General features: G+C 38.1%; 1 protein-coding gene across 1 annotated transcript in view; it reads left to right on the top strand.

Annotated features, from left to right (window-relative positions):
* The window catches only part of scamp5a (secretory carrier membrane protein 5a), a 40260-nt gene extending 19460 nt beyond the window's left edge, over positions 1 to 20800 (top strand). The window contains exons 2-7 of the mRNA XM_061970333.1: positions 2424 to 2492; positions 2577 to 2696; positions 11009 to 11165; positions 11228 to 11329; positions 14750 to 14867; positions 14941 to 20800. Of these exons, the coding sequence (XP_061826317.1) occupies positions 2486 to 2492; positions 2577 to 2696; positions 11009 to 11165; positions 11228 to 11329; positions 14750 to 14867; positions 14941 to 15129 (693 nt within the window). The 5' untranslated portion in view covers positions 2424 to 2485 and the 3' untranslated portion in view covers positions 15130 to 20800. The remainder of the gene's footprint in view (positions 1 to 2423; positions 2493 to 2576; positions 2697 to 11008; positions 11166 to 11227; positions 11330 to 14749; positions 14868 to 14940) is intronic.

Consider the following 20800-nt stretch of genomic DNA (forward strand, 5'->3'; position numbering starts at 1 on the left):
AAAGCAGTGGTTCTTAACCTTGTTGGAGGTACCGAACCCCACCAGTTTCATATGCGCATTCACCGAACCCTTCTTTAGTGAAAAATTGAATGTTGTTTTTTTTCCAATTCAAGACAAAGTTATATAATTTTGGTAACACTTTAGTATGGGGAACATATTCTAATTAACAAAGACTTAATTGAGAGTTATTTGGTTAGGGTTAGGGTTACCTCCCTGCTTGGTACTCAGCATCAAGGGTTGGAATGGGGGGTTAACTCACCAAAAATGATTCCCGGGCACGGCCACCGCTGCTGCTCACTGCTCCCCTCACCTCCCAGGGGGTGATCAAGGGTAATGGGTCAAATGCAGAGAATAATTTCGCCACACCTTGAAAATCATTGGTACTTTAACTTAACTTTAACTTAACAGATGCTGTCTTTTGAACTTTGCGCTTAGAACGATCCGGATGGTTCTTTTCCTCTTTGGTCCGGAGGACACGACAACGTCCACAGTTTCCAAAAACAATTTGAAGTGTGAACTCGTCAGACCACAGAACACTTTTACACTTTGCATCAGTCCATCTTAGATGAGCTCAGGCCCAGCGAAGCCAGCTGCGTTTCTGGGTGTTGTTGATAAATGGCTTTGGCTTTGCTAAGTAGAGTTTTAACTTGCACTTACAGAAGTACCGACCAACTGTAGTTACTGACAGTGGTTTTCTGAAGTGTTCCTGAGCCCACGTGGTGATATCCTTTACACACTGATGTCGCTTTTTGATGCAGTGCCGCCTGAGGGATCCAAGGTCACGAGCATTCAATTTTGTTTTTTGGCCTACATCCAGATTCTCTGAAACTTTTGATGATATTACGGACCGTAGATGGTGAAATCCCTAAATTCCTTGCAATAGCTGGTTGAGAAATGTTGTTCTTAAACTGTTGGACAATTTGCTCAAGCATTTGTTGAAAACGTGGTAAACAAATTGAAAATTGTGTTAGTTTTTGCAAATATTAGCTCATTTGGAATTTGATGCCTGCAACATGTTTCAAAAAAGCTTGCACGAGTGGCAAATAAATACTGATAAAGTTGAGGAATGCTCATCAAACACTTATTTGGAACATCCCATGGGTGAACAGGCTAATTGGGAACAGGTGGGTGCCATGATTGGGTATAAAAGCAGCTTCCATGAAATGCTCAGTCATTCACAAACAAGGATGGGGCGAGGGTCACCACTTTGTCAACAAATGCGTCAACAAATTGTTTAAGAACAACATTTCTCAACCAGCTATTGCAAGGAATTTAGGGATTTCACCATCTACGGTCCGTAATATCATCAAAAGGTTCAGAGAATCTGGAGAAATCACAGCACGTAACATTGAAAGCCCGTGACCTTGGATCACTGCATCAAAAAGCGACATCAGTGTGTAAAGGATATCACCACTCGGGAGCACTTCAGAAAACCACTGTCAGTAACTACAGTTCCTCGCTACATGTTAAAACTGTACTATGCAAAGCCAAAGCCATTTATCAACAACACCCAGAAACGCCGCCGGCTTCGCTGGGCCCGAGCTCATCTAAGATGGACTGATACAAAGTGGAAAAGTGTTCTGTGGTCTGACGAGTCCACATTTCAAATTGTTTTTGGAAACTGTGGACGTCGTGTCCTCCGGAACAAAGAGGAAAAGGACCATCCGGATTGTTCTAGGCGCAAAGTTCAAAAGCCAGCATCTGTGATGGTATGGGGGCGTATTAGTGCCCAAGACATGGGTAACTTACACATCTGTGAAGGCACCATTAATGCTGAAAGGTACATACAGGTTTTGGAGCAACATATGTTGCCATCTAAGCAATGTTATCATGGACGCCCCTGCTTATTTCAGCAACACAAGTAAGTAAAAGAGTGTGGGTACTAGACTGGCCTGCCTGTAGTCCAGACCTGTCTCCCATTGAAAATGTGTGGCGCATTATGAAGTGTAAAATAGCACAACGGAGACCCCCGGACTGTTGAACAACTTAAGCTGTACATCAAGCAAGAATGGGAAAGAATTCCACCTGAAAAGCTTAAAAAATGTGTCTCCTCAGTTCCCAAATGTTTATTGAGTGTTGTTAAAAGGAAAGACCATGTAACACAGTGGTAAAAATGCCCCTGTGACAACTTTTTTGCAACGTGTTGCTGCCATTAAAGTCTAAGTTAATGATTACTTGCAAAAAAAAAAGAAGTTTCTCAGTGTGAACATCAAATATCTTGTCTTTGCAGTCTATTCAATTGAATATAAGTTGAAAAGGATTTGCAAATCATTGTATTCTGTTTTTATTTACGACTTACACAACGTGACAACTTCACTGCTTTTGGGTTTTGTAAGTGGATGCACTGATATGACATCTCATAAAAATATAAAGTGTGTTACAAGAAGGCCATTAAAACTGCAATGTTCTTTCTTGTTTTGCAGTTCGTACGCCATAAGGTACTGCAACTATTTCTGAAAGGGAAGGAAAATACATATCTCTCATCATGGCAGGTAACCTTGGACATATTTACCATGCAGGGTTAATGTTGCTTAGTCTTGATTTGGTTCCTTTATTTCTCTGTCTTTGTAACCCAGAAAACAACTTCCCTCCGCTGCCTCGATTCATCCCCCTCAGGCCTTGCTTCTACCAAGACTTCAATGAGATCCCAGACCAGCGCCGCACAATGTGCAAGCGCCTCTACTACTTGTGGATCTGTGAGTCTTCCTGTGTTGTCGTGTCCTCAGCTGGGCACGCATGTTTTGCACAAAACATTGTCCGGCATGGTGGTGCAATACCAGAGTGACTGGTCTCACTGTAGCACTGGACCTGGTTAATATTTGTGTGAATGCTCCAATCATTCACACATATATGCTTTTCTACACCAAAATTCATCTATGTATTCTTCTTCTTCTTCTTCTCCACATTTTGGCGTGCTCTACCTTCCACATTTTTCACCCCATTCAAACCGTTCCAACATCAAACTGTTCAGCCTATTCGGGAATCGCAGGCTTTCCTTTGACAAATTCCAAAAATTCCCAGATTTCCAGGTTTTCCAGGAAATTTTTCCCATTTAAAATGAATTGGCCATTTTTCAAACTTCCACCATTTCCACATTTTTCAACCGATTCAAACCACCCTGGGTGTGAAATAAAATGACTACTACTACATTCCACCTTCAACATATTCCACTCATTCTGCACATCATTTTTCCTAGTACAAAAGAAATTCCAGGAATTCCCTTTTTTTCAAACCCTTTTTTCTGGCGACTGCTCCTCCAACCGGTCCTCTTAATCAGGACAAAAAACAAAGTTGTTTTTTTAATTGGAAAAATTCTCGGTTTTCCCGAAATTCCAGGAATTCCGTAATACCATTCCTCAATTAAAAATGTTACTACTTCAACATTTCTCGACCGTTTTGAAAAAATTCCAACGCCAACCATTTCAACTCATTCAGAACATTCGAGACTTTTAGCATTTTCTGAAAAAATTCTGCTTTTCCCAAATTCCCATTGAAATGAATGAGCCATTTTTCAAAGTTCTACAATTCCCACATTTTTCATCTGATTCAAACTGTTCCAACTACAAAATATTCAGTCTGTTCAGGAATTGTGTGCTCTCCAAAATTAAATTAAATTAAATTAAATCAACATTCCCGGATTACCAAGAATTCCAATTTTTCCCATTTTTCAAACTTCCACCATTTCCACATCTTTCAGTCGATTCAAACCACACCTGCTTGTATTTCTTTTATTTGGGTTTTTTACCGTTGTATGGTTTCTTTGTCTGTGATACGGGTCCCCCTGGGTGTGAAATAAAATGACTACCACTACATTCCACCTTCAACATATTCCACTCATTCTGCACATAATTTTTCCTAGTACAAAAGAAATTCCAGGAATTCCCTTTTTTTCAAACCCTTTTTTCTGGCGACTACTCCTCCAACCGTTCCTCTTAATCAGGACAAAAAACAAAGTTGTTTTTTTAATTGGAAAAATTCCCGGTTTTCCCGAAATTCCAGGAATTCCGTAATACCATTCCTCAATTAAAAATGTTACTACTTCAACATTTCTCGACCGTTTTGAAAAAATTCCAACGCCAACCATTTCAACTCATTCAGAACATTCGAGACTTTTAGCATTTTCTGAAAAAATTCCGCTTTTCCCAAATTCCCATTGAAATGAATGAGCCATTTTTCAAAGTTCTACAATTCCCACATTTTTCATCTGATTCAAACTGTTCCAACTACAAAATATTCAGTCTGTTCAGGAATTGTGTGCTCTCCAAAATTAAATTAAATTAAATTAAATCAACATTCCCGGATTTCCAAGAATTCCCATTTTTCCCATTTTTCAAACTTCCACCATTTCCACATTTTTCAGCCGATTCAAACCATACCTGCTTGTATTTCTTTTATTTGGGGTTTTTACCGTTGTATGGTTTCTTTGTCTGAGATACGGGTCCCCCTGGGTGTGAAATAAAATGACTACTACTACATTCCACCTTCAACATATTCCACTCATTCTGCACATTCAAACCATCATTTTTCCTAGTTCAAAAGAAATTCCAGGAATTCCCTTTTTTTCTGGCGACTATTCCTCCCACATTTTTTAACCCACTCCAACCGTTCCTCTTAATCAGGACAAAAAACAAAGTTGTTTTTTAAACTGGAAAAATTCCCGGTTTTCCCGAAATTCCAGGAATTCCGTAATACCATTCCTCAATTAAAAATGTTGCTACTTCAACATTTCTCGACCGTTTTGAAAAAATTCCAACACCAACCATTTCAACTCCTTCAGAACATTCGAGTCGTTTAGCATTTTCTGAAAAAATTCCGCTTTTCCCGAAATTCCCAAATTTCCATTGAAATGAATGGGACATTTTTCAAAGTTCCACAATCCCCCACTTTTTTCATCCGATTCAAACCCTTTCCAACTCTAAAATTTTAAACCTGTTCCGGAATTGTGTGCTCTCCTTCAACAATTTACATTCGTAAATTAAATTAAATTAAATCAACATTCCCGGATTTCCAATAATTCCCATTTTTCCCATTTAAAATGAATTGGCCATTTTTCAAACTTCCACCATTTCCACATTTTTCAACCCATTCAAACTACACCTGCTTGTATTTCTTTTATGTGGGTTTTTTACCGTTGTATGGTTTCTTTTTCTGTGATACGGATCCCCCTGGGTGTGAAATAAAATGACTACTACTACATTCCACCTTCAACATATTCCACTCATTCTGCACACTCAAACCATCACTTTTCCTCGTTCAAAAAATTCCAGGAATTCTCAGAATTCCCCTTTTTTCAAACCCTTTTTTTCTAACCCACATTTTTTAACCTACTTCAACCGTTCCTCTTAATCGGGACAAAAAACAAAGTTGTTTTTTTTTACTGGAAAAATTCCCGGTTTTCCCGAAATTTCAGGAATTCCGTAATACCATTCCTCAATTAAAAATGTTACTACTTCAACATTTCTCGACCGTTTTGAAAAAAAATCCAACACCAACCATTTCAACTCATTCATAACATTCGAGTCTTTTAGCATTTTCTGAAAAAATTCCGCTTTTCCCAAATTCCCATTGAAATGAATGAGCCATTTTTCAAAGTTCTACAATTCCCACATTTTTCATCTGATTCAAACTGTTCCAACTACAAAATATTCAGTCTGTTCAGGAATTGTGTGCTCTCCAAAATTAAATTAAATTAAATCAACATTCCCGGATTTCCAAGAATTCCCATTTTTCAAACTTCCACCATATCCACATTTTTCAACCCATTCAAACCACACCTGCTTGTATTTCTTTTATTTGGGTTTGTTACCGTTGTATGGTTTCTTTTTCTGTGATACGGATCCCCCTGGGTGTGAAATAAAATGACTACTACTACATTCCACCTTCAACATATTCCACTCATTCTGCACATTCAAACCATAATTTTTCCTCGTTCAAATAAAATTCCAGGAATTCCCAGAATTCCCTTTTCTTCAAACCCTTTTTTCTAACCCACATTTTTTAACCCACTTCAACTGTTCCTCTTAATCGGGACAAAAAACAAAGTTGTTTTTTTAACTGGAAAAATTCCCGGTTTTCCCGAAATTCCAGGAATTCCGTAATACCATTCCTCAATTAAAAATGGTACTACTTCAACATTTCTCGACCGTTTTGAAAAAATTCCAACACCAACCATTTCACCTCATTCACAACATTCAAGTCTTTTAGCATTTTCTGAAAAAATCCAGCTTTTCCCGAAATTCCCAAATTTCTATTGAAATGAATGGGATATTTTTCAAAGTTCCACAATCCCCCACATTTTTCATCCGATTCAAACCCTTTCCAACTCTAAAATTTTAAACCTGTTCCGGAATTGTGTGCTCTCCTTCAACAATTTACATTCGTAAATTAAATTAAATTAAATCAACATTCCCGGATTTCCAATAATTCCCATTTTTCCCATTTAAAATGAATTGGCCATTTTTCAAACTTCCACCATTTCCACATTTTTCAACCCATTCAAACTACACCTGCTTGTATTTCTTTTATGTGGGTTTTTTTACCGTTGTATGGTTTCTTTTTCTGTGATACGGATCCCCCTGGGTGTGAAATAAAATGACTACTACTACATTCCACCTTCAACATATTCCACTCATTCTGCACACTCAAACCATCACTTTTCCTCGTTCAAAAAATTCCAGGAATTCTCAGAATTCCCCTTTTTTCAAACCCTTTTTTTCTAACCCACATTTTTTAACCTACTTCAACCGTTCCTCTTAATCGGGACAAAAAACAAAGTTGTTTTTTTTTACTGGAAAAATTCCCGGTTTTCCCGAAATTTCAGGAATTCCGTAATACCATTCCTCAATTAAAAATGTTACTACTTCAACATTTCTCGACCGTTTTGAAAAAAAATCCAACACCAACCATTTCAACTCATTCATAACATTCGAGTCTTTTAGCATTTTCTGAAAAAATTCCGCTTTTCCCAAATTCCCATTGAAATGAATGAGCCATTTTTCAAAGTTCTACAATTCCCACATTTTTCATCTGATTCAAACTGTTCCAACTACAAAATATTCAGTCTGTTCAGGAATTGTGTGCTCTCCAAAATTAAATTAAATTAAATCAACATTCCCGGATTTCCAAGAATTCCCATTTTTCAAACTTCCACCATATCCACATTTTTCAACCCATTCAAACCACACCTGCTTGTATTTCTTTTATTTGGGTTTGTTACCGTTGTATGGTTTCTTTTTCTGTGATACGGATCCCCCTGGGTGTGAAATAAAATGACTACTACTACATTCCACCTTCAACATATTCCACTCATTCTGCACATTCAAACCATAATTTTTCCTCGTTCAAATAAAATTCCAGGAATTCCCAGAATTCCCTTTTCTTCAAACCCTTTTTTCTAACCCACATTTTTTAACCCACTTCAACTGTTCCTCTTAATCGGGACAAAAAACAAAGTTGTTTTTTTAACTGGAAAAATTCCCGGTTTTCCCGAAATTCCAGGAATTCCGTAATACCATTCCTCAATTAAAAATGGTACTACTTCAACATTTCTCGACCGTTTTGAAAAAATTCCAACACCAACCATTTCACCTCATTCACAACATTCAAGTCTTTTAGCATTTTCTGAAAAAATCCAGCTTTTCCCGAAATTCCCAAATTTCTATTGAAATGAATGGGATATTTTTCAAAGTTCCACAATCCCCCACATTTTTCATCCGATTCAAACCCTTTCCAACTCTAAAATTTTAAACCTGTTCCGGAATTGTGTGCTCTACTTCAACAATTAAAAAAAAAATCCCAGATTTCCAAGATTTCCCAGTTTTCAGGGAAATGTTCCCTATTTAAAATGAATTGTCCATTTTTTAAACTTCCACAATTCCCACATCTTTCAACCAATTCAAACCATTCCACCTTCAACTCATCCTGGACATTCAAACTAACACTTTCCCAAGTTCCAAACCAAATTCTTTTATTCTTGGAAATTCAAACGCTTCAACATTCAAACCGTTCCAACTACATTCTGTCAGCATTTCACTTCAACTTCAGCATTGGAACATTCATACGCAATTCCTTCAGGAATTGCCTCACCTAGTTCCATTTGTTATTGAGTTATATGTTGTAAACATCAATATTAGGAATGATGACGCCACACCAATGACCCAATAACTAAAAAACAAAACCCTCTGATAACCGATTTGAAAAAAACAACAACAACAAAAAAACGCTCAAATGAGACGAGATTACCCATACTGAGCTGTTGGTGGGTTAAGGTGAACAAATCAAGCGCTCCTACCTCGTAGGATGTTCCAAACTCACCAGACCTTTACAGTGTAAACCAGGGGTGTCAAATGTACGGATACGGCCCACGAACTGGTTTATTCCGTTCCATGGAATGCTCCAATGCTGAAGTTGAAGTGAAATGCTGACAGAATGTAGTATGAATGTCAGAATAGTTGGAATGTTGAAATGGTTTTGAATGTTGAAGAGTTTGAATTTCTAGGAAAACGGGAATTTGGTTTGGAACTTGGGAAAGTGTTAGTTGGATGAGTGGAATGTGTTGATGTTGAAATAGTTTGGAATAGGTTGAAAAATGTGCAAGAAAAATGTCCCATTCATTTCATTAGGAACACCTTGGAAATTTGGGAATTTTGGGAAAAGCGGGATTTTTTTGAAAATGATTAGGAGCATGAATGTCCTAAATGTGTTGAATTGGTTGGTGTTGGAATTGTTGAAATTCAGTCAAGAAATGTTAAAAGTAGTAACAGTTTTTTAATAAAAAAATCGGAAAAAACAAGAATTTTTCAAGTTCTTAAACCAACTTGATTTTTTTGTCCTGACAAAGGGGAATGTTTTGACAGTGGAACGGTTAAAGTAGGTTGAAAAATGTAGGAGGAATAGTCGACAGAAAAAATGGTGAAAATAGGGTTTGGAAAACTGGAAATGTTGGGAATTCCTGGAATTGTTTTAATGCGCCATTACTAGGGAAGGTTGTCTGGATTTGGTCATATAAGTAGGGCTGCAACTATTAACTAATTTGATAATCGATTAATCTGTCGATTATTACTTTGATTAATCGATTAATAATCAGATAAAAGAGACAAACTACATTTCTATCCTTTCCAGTATTTTATTGAAAAAACAGCATACTGGCACCATACTTATTTTGATTATTGTTTCTCAGCTGTTTGTACATGTTGCAGTTTATAAATAAAGGTTTATAAAAAAAAAGAAAAAAGTATCATAGATCCAACGAATCGATGACTAAATTAATCGCCAACTATTTTTATAATCGATTTTAATCGATTTAATCGATTAGTTGTTGCAGCCCTAGTTGGAATGTTGAAATGGTTTGAATGTTGAAGAGTTTGAATTTCTAGGAAAACGGGAATTTGGTTTGGAACTTGGGAAAGTGTTAGTTGGATGAGTGGAATGTGTTCATGTTGGAATAGTTTGGAATAGGTTGAAAAATGTGCAAGAAAAATGTCCCATTCATTTCAACAGGAACACCGGGTAAATTTGGGAATTTTGGGAAAAACGGGGTTTAAAAAAAAAAAAATGATTAGGAGCATGAATGTTGGAGTTGTTTAAATTCAGTCAAGAAATGTTGAAGAAGTAACAGTTTTTTAATTGAAAAATCAGAGTTCTTAAACCAACTTGATTTTTTTGTCCTGACTAAGGGGAATGTTTTGACAGGGGAACGGTTAAAGTAGGTTGAAAAATGTAGGAGGAATAGTCGACAGAAAAAATGGTGAAAATAGGGTTTGGAAAACTGGAAATTTTGTGGATTCCTGGAATTGTTTTAATGCGCCATTACTAGGGAAGGTTGTCTGGATTTGGTCATATAAGTAAGTGCTGTTTAAAGTAGGGATGTCCAATAATGGCTTTTTGCTGATATCCGATATTCCGATATTGTCCAACTCTTTAATTACAGATACCGATATCAACCGATACCGATATCAACAGATATATGCAGTCGTGGAATTAACACATTATTATGCCTAATTTGGACAACCAGGTATGGTGAAGATAAGGTACATTAGAAAAAAATAAAAATAAAAATAAGATAAATAAATTAAAAACATTTTCTTGAATAAAAAAGAAAGTAAAATAATACAAAACAGTTACATAGAAACTAGTAATTAATGACAATTAGTAAAATCAACTGTTAAAGGTTAGTACTATTAGTGGACCAATCATGTGTGCTTACGGACTGTATCCCTTGCAGACTGTATTGATATATATTGATATATAATGTAGGAACCATAATATTAATAACAGAAAGAAACAACCCTTTTGTGTGAATGAGTGTAAATGAGTGTAAATGGGGAGGGAGGTTTTTGGGGTTGGTGCACTAATTGTAAGTGTATCTTGTGTTTTTTATGTTGATTTAATAAAAAACAAACAAAACAAAAACGATACGATAATTAAAAAAACGATACCGATAATTTCCGATATTACATTTTAACGCATTTATCGGCCGGCCGATATTATTGGACATCTCTAGTTTAAAGTTAAAGTACCAATGATTGTCACACACACACACTAGGTGTGGTGAAATGTGTCCTCTGCATTTGACCCATCCCCTTGTTCACCCCCTGGGAGGTGAGGGGAGCAGTGAGCAGCAGCGGTGCCGCGCCGGGAAACATTTTTGGTGATTTAACCCCCAATTCCAACCCTTGATGCTGAGTGCCAAGCAGGGAGGTAATGGGTCCCATTTTTATAGTCTTTGGTATGACTCGGCCGGGGTTTGAACTCACAACCTACCAATCTCAGGGCGGACACTCTAACCACTAGGCCACTGAGTAGGTTTTCACTCCAAAATCAAAATTCATGGTCACTGACCTGATTCTCTTGAGCATATGAGCATGAACTGATAACGCCTACTTGGGTGAGAGGTGTAACGTCTGAACCGTACGGTCGCATGGACATGTTTCCAAATGGATTGCAGTCTCCTTTGAAAAGAGTGGAATATAGACTGAAAGATGATTTTAAATGATGCTCTCTGTGACAGTGAACAGTGCCACGCTGGCTGTTAACCTGATCGGCTGCCTGGCGTGGATGTGTGGCGGGGGCGGAGCCACCAACTTCGGCATGGCCTTCCTGTGGCTGATCCTCTTCACGCCTTGCTCCTACGTGTGCTGGTTCCGGCCGATCTACAAGGCCTTCAAGTAAGCAATGTTCTCCTGAGAAATGTCTACCTGTATGATCCTCAAATGTTCCCTCTCCTCAGGACTGACAGCTCCTTCAACTTCATGGCGTTCTTCTTCGTCTTCATGGCTCAGGTTGTGATCAGTATTATCCAGACCGTCGGCATTCCTGGTTGGGGGGTATGGTAAGTCGGTCCACTTTTCATCCAACAAGGCCCTGAAAGAAAGTTCAGCTGGGTTTTAGGGTCAGAAAGGTACTGATTCAGTAATGGTCGCCGTGGTTTACCGTTCGCCATCATTTCAAAGAAGCCTCAGAGCATACTGTTAGGAAATACGGGAGGAAAATAAGGCTCCAAGAAACACTTTTCTACTTTTTACTCTACCTGGTTCTGTGACGGAGCTTTTAACTCAAAACAGTTGTATGTCAAATCAACTTCGCTAATAGAAATTCATTCAAATTAATTGAATCGGGTCTTGAACCCCCCAAGTTAGGGATGTGCCCATCTGTCATCCACCGAGCAGTATCGGACGATCCTCATTAAAAAGTACAGCAAATATTGATTCCCTGTGGCTGACACTGTATTTACTTGTTGTCCCTCAGCTGTATCGCGGTACTAGTATAGTACCGCGATACTAATGAATCATATTTGGTACTATACCACCTCAAAAAAGTCCCGGGTCCCTCCTGACCCCCCTTTTTTTAACAAGTATGGCGGCGCATCAACGTCACGTCATGACATTGCTGGGTTTACGAGCAGAGGAGCATGTTCGGCAGCGCACAATCACAGAGTACTTACAAGCAGACACAGTGTGTAGACAGAAAAGGGAGAACGGACGCATTTTGGCTTAAAAACTAAGGGTAAAGGTGAAGTTATAACACTGAAACGCCCTCAGGAAGAGGTGCTTTACGACATGGCTAGCTGGCTAGCGGCTAAATCATTTATCCTTGCCTCCATGGCGACAAATAAAGTACGTTTCTTACAAGTACCATTATCACTGGAGGACGAGGAATAGCTAAACATGCTTCACTACACACCGTAGGAGGATACAACAGCTCACCTGCGTCACAATGTAAACAAACGCCATGGGTAGATCTACACCTGACATCCACTGTAATGATACCAAGTACGATAGCGTATCTAGTCGATACTATGATTACATAAAAAAAAAATTCCTTTTTTAAAAATGTATATTATGTTTATAAACTCAGTAAATACGTCCCTGGACACATGAGGACTTTGAATATGACCAATGTATGATCCTGTAACTACTTGGTATCGGATCGATACCCAAACGTGTGGTATCATCCAAAACTAATATAAAGTATCAAACAAGAGAAGAATAAGTGATTATTACATTTCAACAGAAGTGTAGATAGAACATGTTAATACAGAAAATAAGCAGATATTAACAGTAAATGAACAAGTAGATTAATAATCCATTTTTACAGCTTGTCCTTAATAATGTAGAGAAAATAATAGGTGTATAAATGACACAATATGTTACTGCATACGTCAGCAGACTAATTAGGAGCCTTTGTTTGTTTACTTACTACTAAAAGACAAGTTGTCTAGTATGTTCACTATTTTATTTAAGGACTAAATTGCAATAATAAACATATGTTTAATGTACCCTAAGATTTTTTGTTCAAATTAAGCCAATAAGGCCATTTTTTGTCGTCCCCTTTATTTAGAAAAGTATCGAAATACATTTTGGTACCGGTACCAGTACCAACATATTGGTATCGAGACAACCCTAACACACAGTGTGGAGTCGACACCCAGAGCCAGGGGTGTCGAACTGGTTTTTAGTGAGGGCCACATGGCAGTTATGGCGCTTGTACCAGTGATTAATAAATGAATATAATTGTATAATGATTCACCTCATCATACAGTAAATTATACAATTGCATATGGATTTGATCATAATACATTTTTTACCTACCCTGTACACTGCAAAAACTGAAATCTAAGTAAGATTAAATACCTCAAATAAGGGTGATATTTGCTTATTTTCTGTCTGATAAGATCATTCTTCTCACTAAGCAGATTTTATGTTAGAGTGTTTTACTTGTTTTAAGGGTTTTGGTCCTAAATGATCTCAGTAAGATATTGCAGCTTGTTGCTGAGATTTGATGACCTATATTGAGTAAAACATGAACTAGAATATCAACTGTTGCAAAGCTGTGTCATCAACACTCACAAGTATAAAACTACTTTTTTAAAGTAATCATTTCTTATTTCAAGCATGAAATAAAAAAAATCATGACTTTGACACAATTGTGTCTCATAATTAAAACAGATAACAGCCAAATGGACTTTGCTGTTTTATTTTCAATGAAACAATAGAAAACACGTACTCATATAGTAGTACAGTTGGCACAGTACAGCAAACTGACATTTAATATTTCAACATTTAACATGTGACATTTCAAACTATTTTGAACAGAAATAGTTCATGCACATTCAGATAAATTCTTCAAAATTACAATAAATTTTTTTTTTATATATAAAATATATGTAAAAAAAATAAATATATATATATATATAAAGAAGCTCTGTCATCCGGGGGGAGCTCAAAGTAAAGCCGCTGCTCCTCCGCATCGAGAGGAGCCAGATGAGGTGGTTCGGGCATCTGGTCAGGATGCCACCCGAGCGCCTCCCTAAGGAGGTGTTTAGGGCATGTCCGACCGGTAGGAGGCCACGAGGAAGACCCAGGACACGTTGGGAAGACTATGTCTCCCGGCTGGCCTGGGAACGCCTCGGGATCCCCCGGGAGGAGCTGGACGAAGTGGCTGGGGAGAGGGAAGTCTGGGCTTCCCTGCTTAGGCTGCTGCCCCCGCGACCCGACCTCGGATAAGCGGAAGAAGATGGATGGATGGATGGATGGATATATATAAAAGTATATATATATATATATATATATATAGATTCATTGCGCACTAATGACTGAAAGAGCACGCACTTGGCACGATGATGTCATGTTATGGATGGGAAAATGCATTTTTCGACAATATGATTTTCCTGAGCGGCTAGGAGACCCCGAGAGTAACAAGCGCTTGCCTTGTTGCCTTTCCATTAAGAACAATAAACTAGTTTTTAGTACAAGTTTGCTGGTTTCAATAAATGTAATGCCGAGCGCATATCATTATGTCAAGATAATGGCACTAGCATTTACTTCATTTAAGAACATTTTTCAACATATTGAGAAAAAAAGGTCTCATATTTGTTTTTTCTATGAAGAAAAGTGCACTTGTTATTAGTGAGAATATACTTATTTTAAGGTCTTTTTGGGTTCATTGAGGTTAGCTAATTTTACTTGTTTTGGAAAGTCTTGACAAGCCAAATGTTCTTGTTCTATTGGCAGATCATTTTGCTTAGTTCAAATAAAATACCCCTAATTTTTGTATTTTTTTTCCTTGTTTTTGAACACTGACTTTTTGCAGTGTAGATATATTCTCTCATTTTATCGTAGAATATATGTTTTTTTTCACAGCATATTACTGTGAATGGATAAATGTTACCATAGTTTTGTATGGTAGAAGTCTGGTGTCTAGTTATTACTGTCAAATCTAAGGTTAAAAGGGTCTCTGTCATGTCTCACAGCGGCTGGCTGGCGACCATCACCTTCTTCAGCACCAACATCGGCTCAGCCGTGGTCATGCTGATTCCGACCATCATGTTCACCGCCGTGGCGGTGCTCTCCTTCATCGCCCTGTCAAAGGTCACACACGCCGGCCCACACAACCACCGCCCTCGGTCGTAGAGTTCAACAACGCCCTCGCCCTCTCTTCCAGGTGCACAACTTCTACCGCGGCAGCGGCGGCAGCCTGGGGAAGGCCCAGGAGGAGTGGGCCACGGGGGCCTGGAAAAACCCCCACGTGCAGCAGGCGGCGCAGCAGGCGGCCATGGGCGCCGCCCAGGGAGCCGTGCAGCAGAATCAGTACTCAGCGGCGCCCACCTACAACTACGACGACCCCATGTAGGGCGGAGCACGGGAGTAAGACACCTGAAAGGGATTCACGGAGAACACAGTTGATGATTAGGTATCACTGAGGAGGAGAACAACGTAGGGTCTAAGTGTTTGGTGCAAATCTGTCGATCCATTTTAGTTCCGCATCGTGTCACAGTAGCAACACGGGCATTTCATATCTATCCAAAACTTCCATAACCTTGTTTTTGTTTTTATTTGCCTTGAAGTTAGTAGGTCCTTAAGCATCGCAACATCTTTTTTTTGATTGATTGATTGAAACTTTTATTAGTAGATTGCACAGTACAGTACATATTCCGTACAATTGACCACTAAATGGTAACACCCCAATAAGTTTTTCAACTTGTTTAAGTCGGGGTCCACGTTAATCAATTCATGGTACAAATATGTACTATCAGCTAGGGGTGTAACGGTACACAAAAATGTCGGTTCAGTACGTACCTCGGTTTAGAGGTCACGGTTCGGTTCAGTTTCGGAAAACAACAAAATATACATTTTTGGGTTATTTATTTACCAAATTTGCAAAATCTTCCACCAAAATTACTTTTCTTAGTGGAATATTTGATGTGAAGTAATGGGAACCTTGGATAGGTCAATAATTCATAATAACATTGATTTTGATTCAATATTATGTTTTGAGCAATGACAGTTTGAAAGAAAAAAACCCAGCTTTGTTTTATTAGTCAACATTGCAACTTTTTCTAAAATACATTTAACCTTTTTTATTTCACTTTTGTTATGTTTTTGTTTATTTTAATAGTATTTGTAGAAAGTGCCGTGGGCCTTTAAAACATTAGCTGTGGGCCGCAAATGGCCTCCGGGGCACACTTTTGACACCCCTGCTATAGATAATAAAAAATTAAATCTGATAAATCTATGGATAAAAAGCAGAGCCATGCGACGCATGCGCGTTTATCATAACTCTCTCTCTCTCTCTGCCCCTCCCTCACTAATGCTGCTGCGCGCACAATTTGTTTTGTTTTCAACCCCTTCTTAACCCTGAACGTATATTGAAAATACACGCAACCCTAACTCAAAATGCCGGACATTTGAGGCATTTAAGAAACTCCGCCCTCACAGCTCCGCAAAAGAGGACATGTCCGGTGAAAAGAGGACGTATGGTCAGTCTATCCTAGCCCGTTAGCTGCTAGCATGCCGTGTGTTGTGCCTCGGTGTGCATTGTTTACACAACGTACGTTACGCTACTTAATATGTCCGTGTGGAAACCCGTTCGGTACACCTCCGAACGGAACCGGAACCCCCGTACCGAAATGGTTCAATACAAATACACGTACCGTTACACCCCTACTATGAGCATAATACAGTTATCACACAAGTTAATCATCAGACTATATACAGTACATTGAATTATTTACATTATTTACAATCCATCTTCAAGCAAAAATGGCAACACGACACTGCGCACGTTCTTCCACAAATACGCGTTATTACAGTCCTTCCTCATGTCAACTGTACAGAGTATTGACCCGAATATAAGACAGTTTTTGTTTCTTAGAACGGTCAGGTGGTTTAGAAGCACACACACGGAGAGCGCAGAGGGTCTTTCTTTTTTTCATATATATATACAGTACAGGCCAAAAGTTTGGACACACCTTCTCATTCAATCTTTATTTTCATGACTATTTACATTGTAGATTGTCACATCAAAACTATGAATGAACACATGTGGAGTTATGTACTTAACAAAAAAATAACTGAAAACATGTTTTATATTCTAGTTTCTTCAAAATAGCCCTCAGTGTGTAACATGTTTTTGCCTCGGCTCCCAGTGGTAACGATACCATGTCTACGAGGAAGAATATCCCACTATGACTACTCCCACATGATCTATTTGACCTCTTAAGGCCCAAGCCGTTTGTTTACATGCTTTTTTTTATTTCTCTTTGCTATTTGGGCTTATTGGACCCTAATTAGAATAAAAACTAAGAATCATCTTTTGATATGATGTACTTAGTGCATAAGTACACAAACGTGTACTTCATGTTTAGTGACATGCTAATTCTTATTTTTACACTTTTTTTTTTTCCAAACTCCATTGTATGTTATACTCTTCTGACACCACCAGATGGCAGTATAAGTGTCCACATAAGCGGCCATAAGACCCCAATTCAGTAGTGTACACAATTTTGGAAATAAAAGCTAAAAGGTGCTGTCCACGCATGTGGCCACTAACTAAGCCTTTAGAAATGTTAATGTAACAATACCTAAGTGTGTAACATGTTTTTGCCTCGTCCCCAAGTGGTAACGATACTATGTCTACGAGGAAGAATATCCCACTGTGACTACTCCCACATGATATATTAATGTAACAATACATCAGTGTGTAACATGTTCTTGCCTCGGCTCCCAGTGGTAACGATACCATGTCTACGAGGAAGAATATCCCACTGTGACTACTCCCACATTATCTATTAATTAAGTAACAATTCAATAACCATACCCACTCGGCATCCATTGCAGCTGGTCACCAAAAGCGGGGTCCTGACATCTGCGGTACCTTACCAAGTCCTTTAAAAATATATTATACTTATATTATAATATTATTTATAACTACTCCAACATCATTTTCATTGCATTTTAGAGGCCTAATGGCCGTTGAACTCATTTACGCTTATCAAAGCTCTATGAATTCTTTGTTTACATCTGGTGGTTAAGGGGCGCGATTACACTAAAATAAATATTTTTATATATTTTCAAATGCCAAGAATGAGATTAATTTATTATTGGCGTTTGAAAATATAAAAATATTGTCAATGAAGCCAAAATAGTTCTTAGGAGAAAGTGTGTATACTTTTGTATATCCCATTATAACAATAAAATGTTAATGAAAAAAAAAACACCTGTGCACAAGTTAACTGGTATTCCAAAATACAGTACAGGCCAAAAGTTTGGACACACCTTCTCATTTCAATGCGTTGTCTGTATTTTCATGACTATTTACATTGTAGATTGTCACATCAAAACTATGAATGAACACATGTGGAGTTATGTACTGAACAAAAAAAGGTGAAATAACTGAAAACATGTTTTATATTCTAGTTTCTTCAAAATAGCCACCCTTTGCTCTGATTACTGCTTTGCAAACTCTTGGCATTCTCTCCATGAGCTTAAAGGTGGTGACTACCATATCAGGCTTGATTAGTGGAATTTCTTGCTTTACCAATGGGGTTGGGACCATCAGTTGTGTTGTGAATGAGAAGGTGTGTCCAAACCTGTACTGTATATTATCTTAGAATATTTATCCAGGTTTGTCATATATTCGAGTCAACAAGATAATATTGTATGAAAACTTTGTCCGATTATTCCGCAATGTAACATCGAAATCACTACATTTTCCATTCTGTCAAGCGAGTTCAAGAAGCGAGCGCTACTTCTTCCAGTCGTGTTGTACCAGACCAACATGCAGTTTTCATCTGTGCACTCATCAAAACCTTTTGAGCAGATCTGGGCAAATTAAGGCCCGGGGGCCACATGCGGCCCGTTAAGGTTGTCAATCTGGCCCGTCGGACATTCCCAAATAATTTTTTTTAGATCTTTAAAATGGAAAGTGTAGCTGCCATTATGATGTGCAGTGATGTTTTTCTAATGACCGTAAGTCTTGAACTACACAAAGTATTTCAATGGTTGGAATCTGCACTTTTGCATGATATACTAGTTACTATGGTAATCTAATTAGTTACTATGATCATCTAATTAGTTACTATAGTCATCTAAGTCACAGCAGCTCAGACGAGGCACCAAGCAGTGTGGGTGGGGAGCGTTTCCACAGAGTGTTTCCAGAGCCTGAAATGTGGGTGTCATGGACAGACGCGGAAGGAGATTTTTACAACAAAGTTTAAAGCTTAGTGATTTCTCAGATGTATTAGATTGTAGGTGGGTTTTTTTACCCTTCACGTTCATATTTCGCTGTTTTTTTGCATTTTTGTTGTGTTTCGCTTGATTGTAAAATATGTGGATGGAGAGGGGGTGTGACGTTCATATGTTGTCAATATTCAGTGTTTTATCCTTCATAGTTAATATTGTAAATCCCACATTCTTTATTTTCATGTACATTCTGGGTGTCTCATTCAGTAAAAAAATTTAAAATTCCACTCCGTTTTTTTAAGGCGGTCTGTCATAACGTTTTTAGCATTCAATCAGACGTTATTGGGAGGTTTTGTATTAGTGTTTCTAAAAATAGGACCCAAGCACACTCACTGTACAGCAGATTTTCACAACTTATATATATATATATACATATATATATATACATATATATATATATATATATATATATATATATATATACATACACGTTAGGTCAGGAAAAACCACAGAGGTTATATCATCCCAACAAGCCTATTCCACATGTTTCCTTGCGCGTCAGGGGATTTTATTGAAGTGTTTGTGGTTGTTACATGTATATATAGGGTACATTACATGGGGATGTGGCTATTGTTACACAATATGTACACAATATAATGTACCCTATACATAGGGAAACCTGCAAAACAGGCTTGTAGGGATGATATAGCCTCTTGTGTTTTTTCCTGACCTAATGTATATTCCGCTCTACCCCGGTATTGAGCACTGTATAACAGATAAACCACAGAAACCTTGACTATATATATATATATATATATATATATATATATATATGTATACATACATAGATAGATATACCGGCCCCCAGACACATTTTTTTCTCTAAATTTGGCCCCCCGGAGTCCAAATAATTGCCCAGGCCTGCTCTTGAGGCACAAACAAGGAGTGCTAATTTGTTGTCAAGCGTCCCAAAGATCATACCATCAATATGTACTCAAAATGTTGATCTTTTTCTGATGATTTGTTTTTATGCTCTGTGCGGACGAACCTTTCCACTCTCCGTTCGTCTTTTGGTGTTTACTGCATCCGTTATCAGGTTTATCTTGGTCTATCTCCGTGTTGCAGGCGGGGTGTGTGTCAGGCCCAGACATTATGTCGGTTACAATACTCCTTGCAGCCTGAGGTAAACAATCGTTTTACTAGGCTTTGAAACTCCCAAAGTGTGCTGCAGATTTACCGGGGAAACATCCAAAGTCAGTGTTGTGAAGGAGTAACACGTGGACGTTGTAGAGCGTAGCAGTGGTGTGGTTTTACTTTCTCCTCGTGTAAAGACTTGAAAGACTCCCTTCCTTCTGCTCCTCTGGATTTCACGGTCTTTACGTGGCTGTCGGTGTTCTCCCACCAAGTGTAGGTGTCGATAGGTGTGACGATAATATGAAGAAAATACAATGTGAGGTTTAAGTGAAAGCGCGCATTTTTGTGTGTGTGTCGTCGTGTCCGTTGGAGGTTGATTCTGTACAAGATTATAGCAGCCACACAATGTTAGACTTGAAAGAAATATACAAAAAATATGTAACGGACTGCTTGTTATTTCCAAAAATGTGAGTTGTGTTGTCTGACTGTGATGACGTGGTATTCTATATGCAGATAGTTAACCTTTCAGTTGCTCTTTGTGCACATTAATGTGTATTTCTTTTGGTTGAGCACATGTACTTTGTATTTTTTTTCTCCATTTTTTTTTTTAAATTTCATTAAGAATTTTAGGGCCATTCTACAAAATCGGTGCAATTTGCTTGTTGTAACTCTCACAATAAACGAAAAGTTCTGTCTTCTTTTTTAAA

The sequence above is a fragment of the Nerophis lumbriciformis genome, linkage group LG10 (genome assembly GCF_033978685.3).
Source record: "Nerophis lumbriciformis linkage group LG10, RoL_Nlum_v2.1, whole genome shotgun sequence".
NCBI classification, from domain to species: Eukaryota; Metazoa; Chordata; class Actinopteri; order Syngnathiformes; family Syngnathidae; genus Nerophis; species Nerophis lumbriciformis.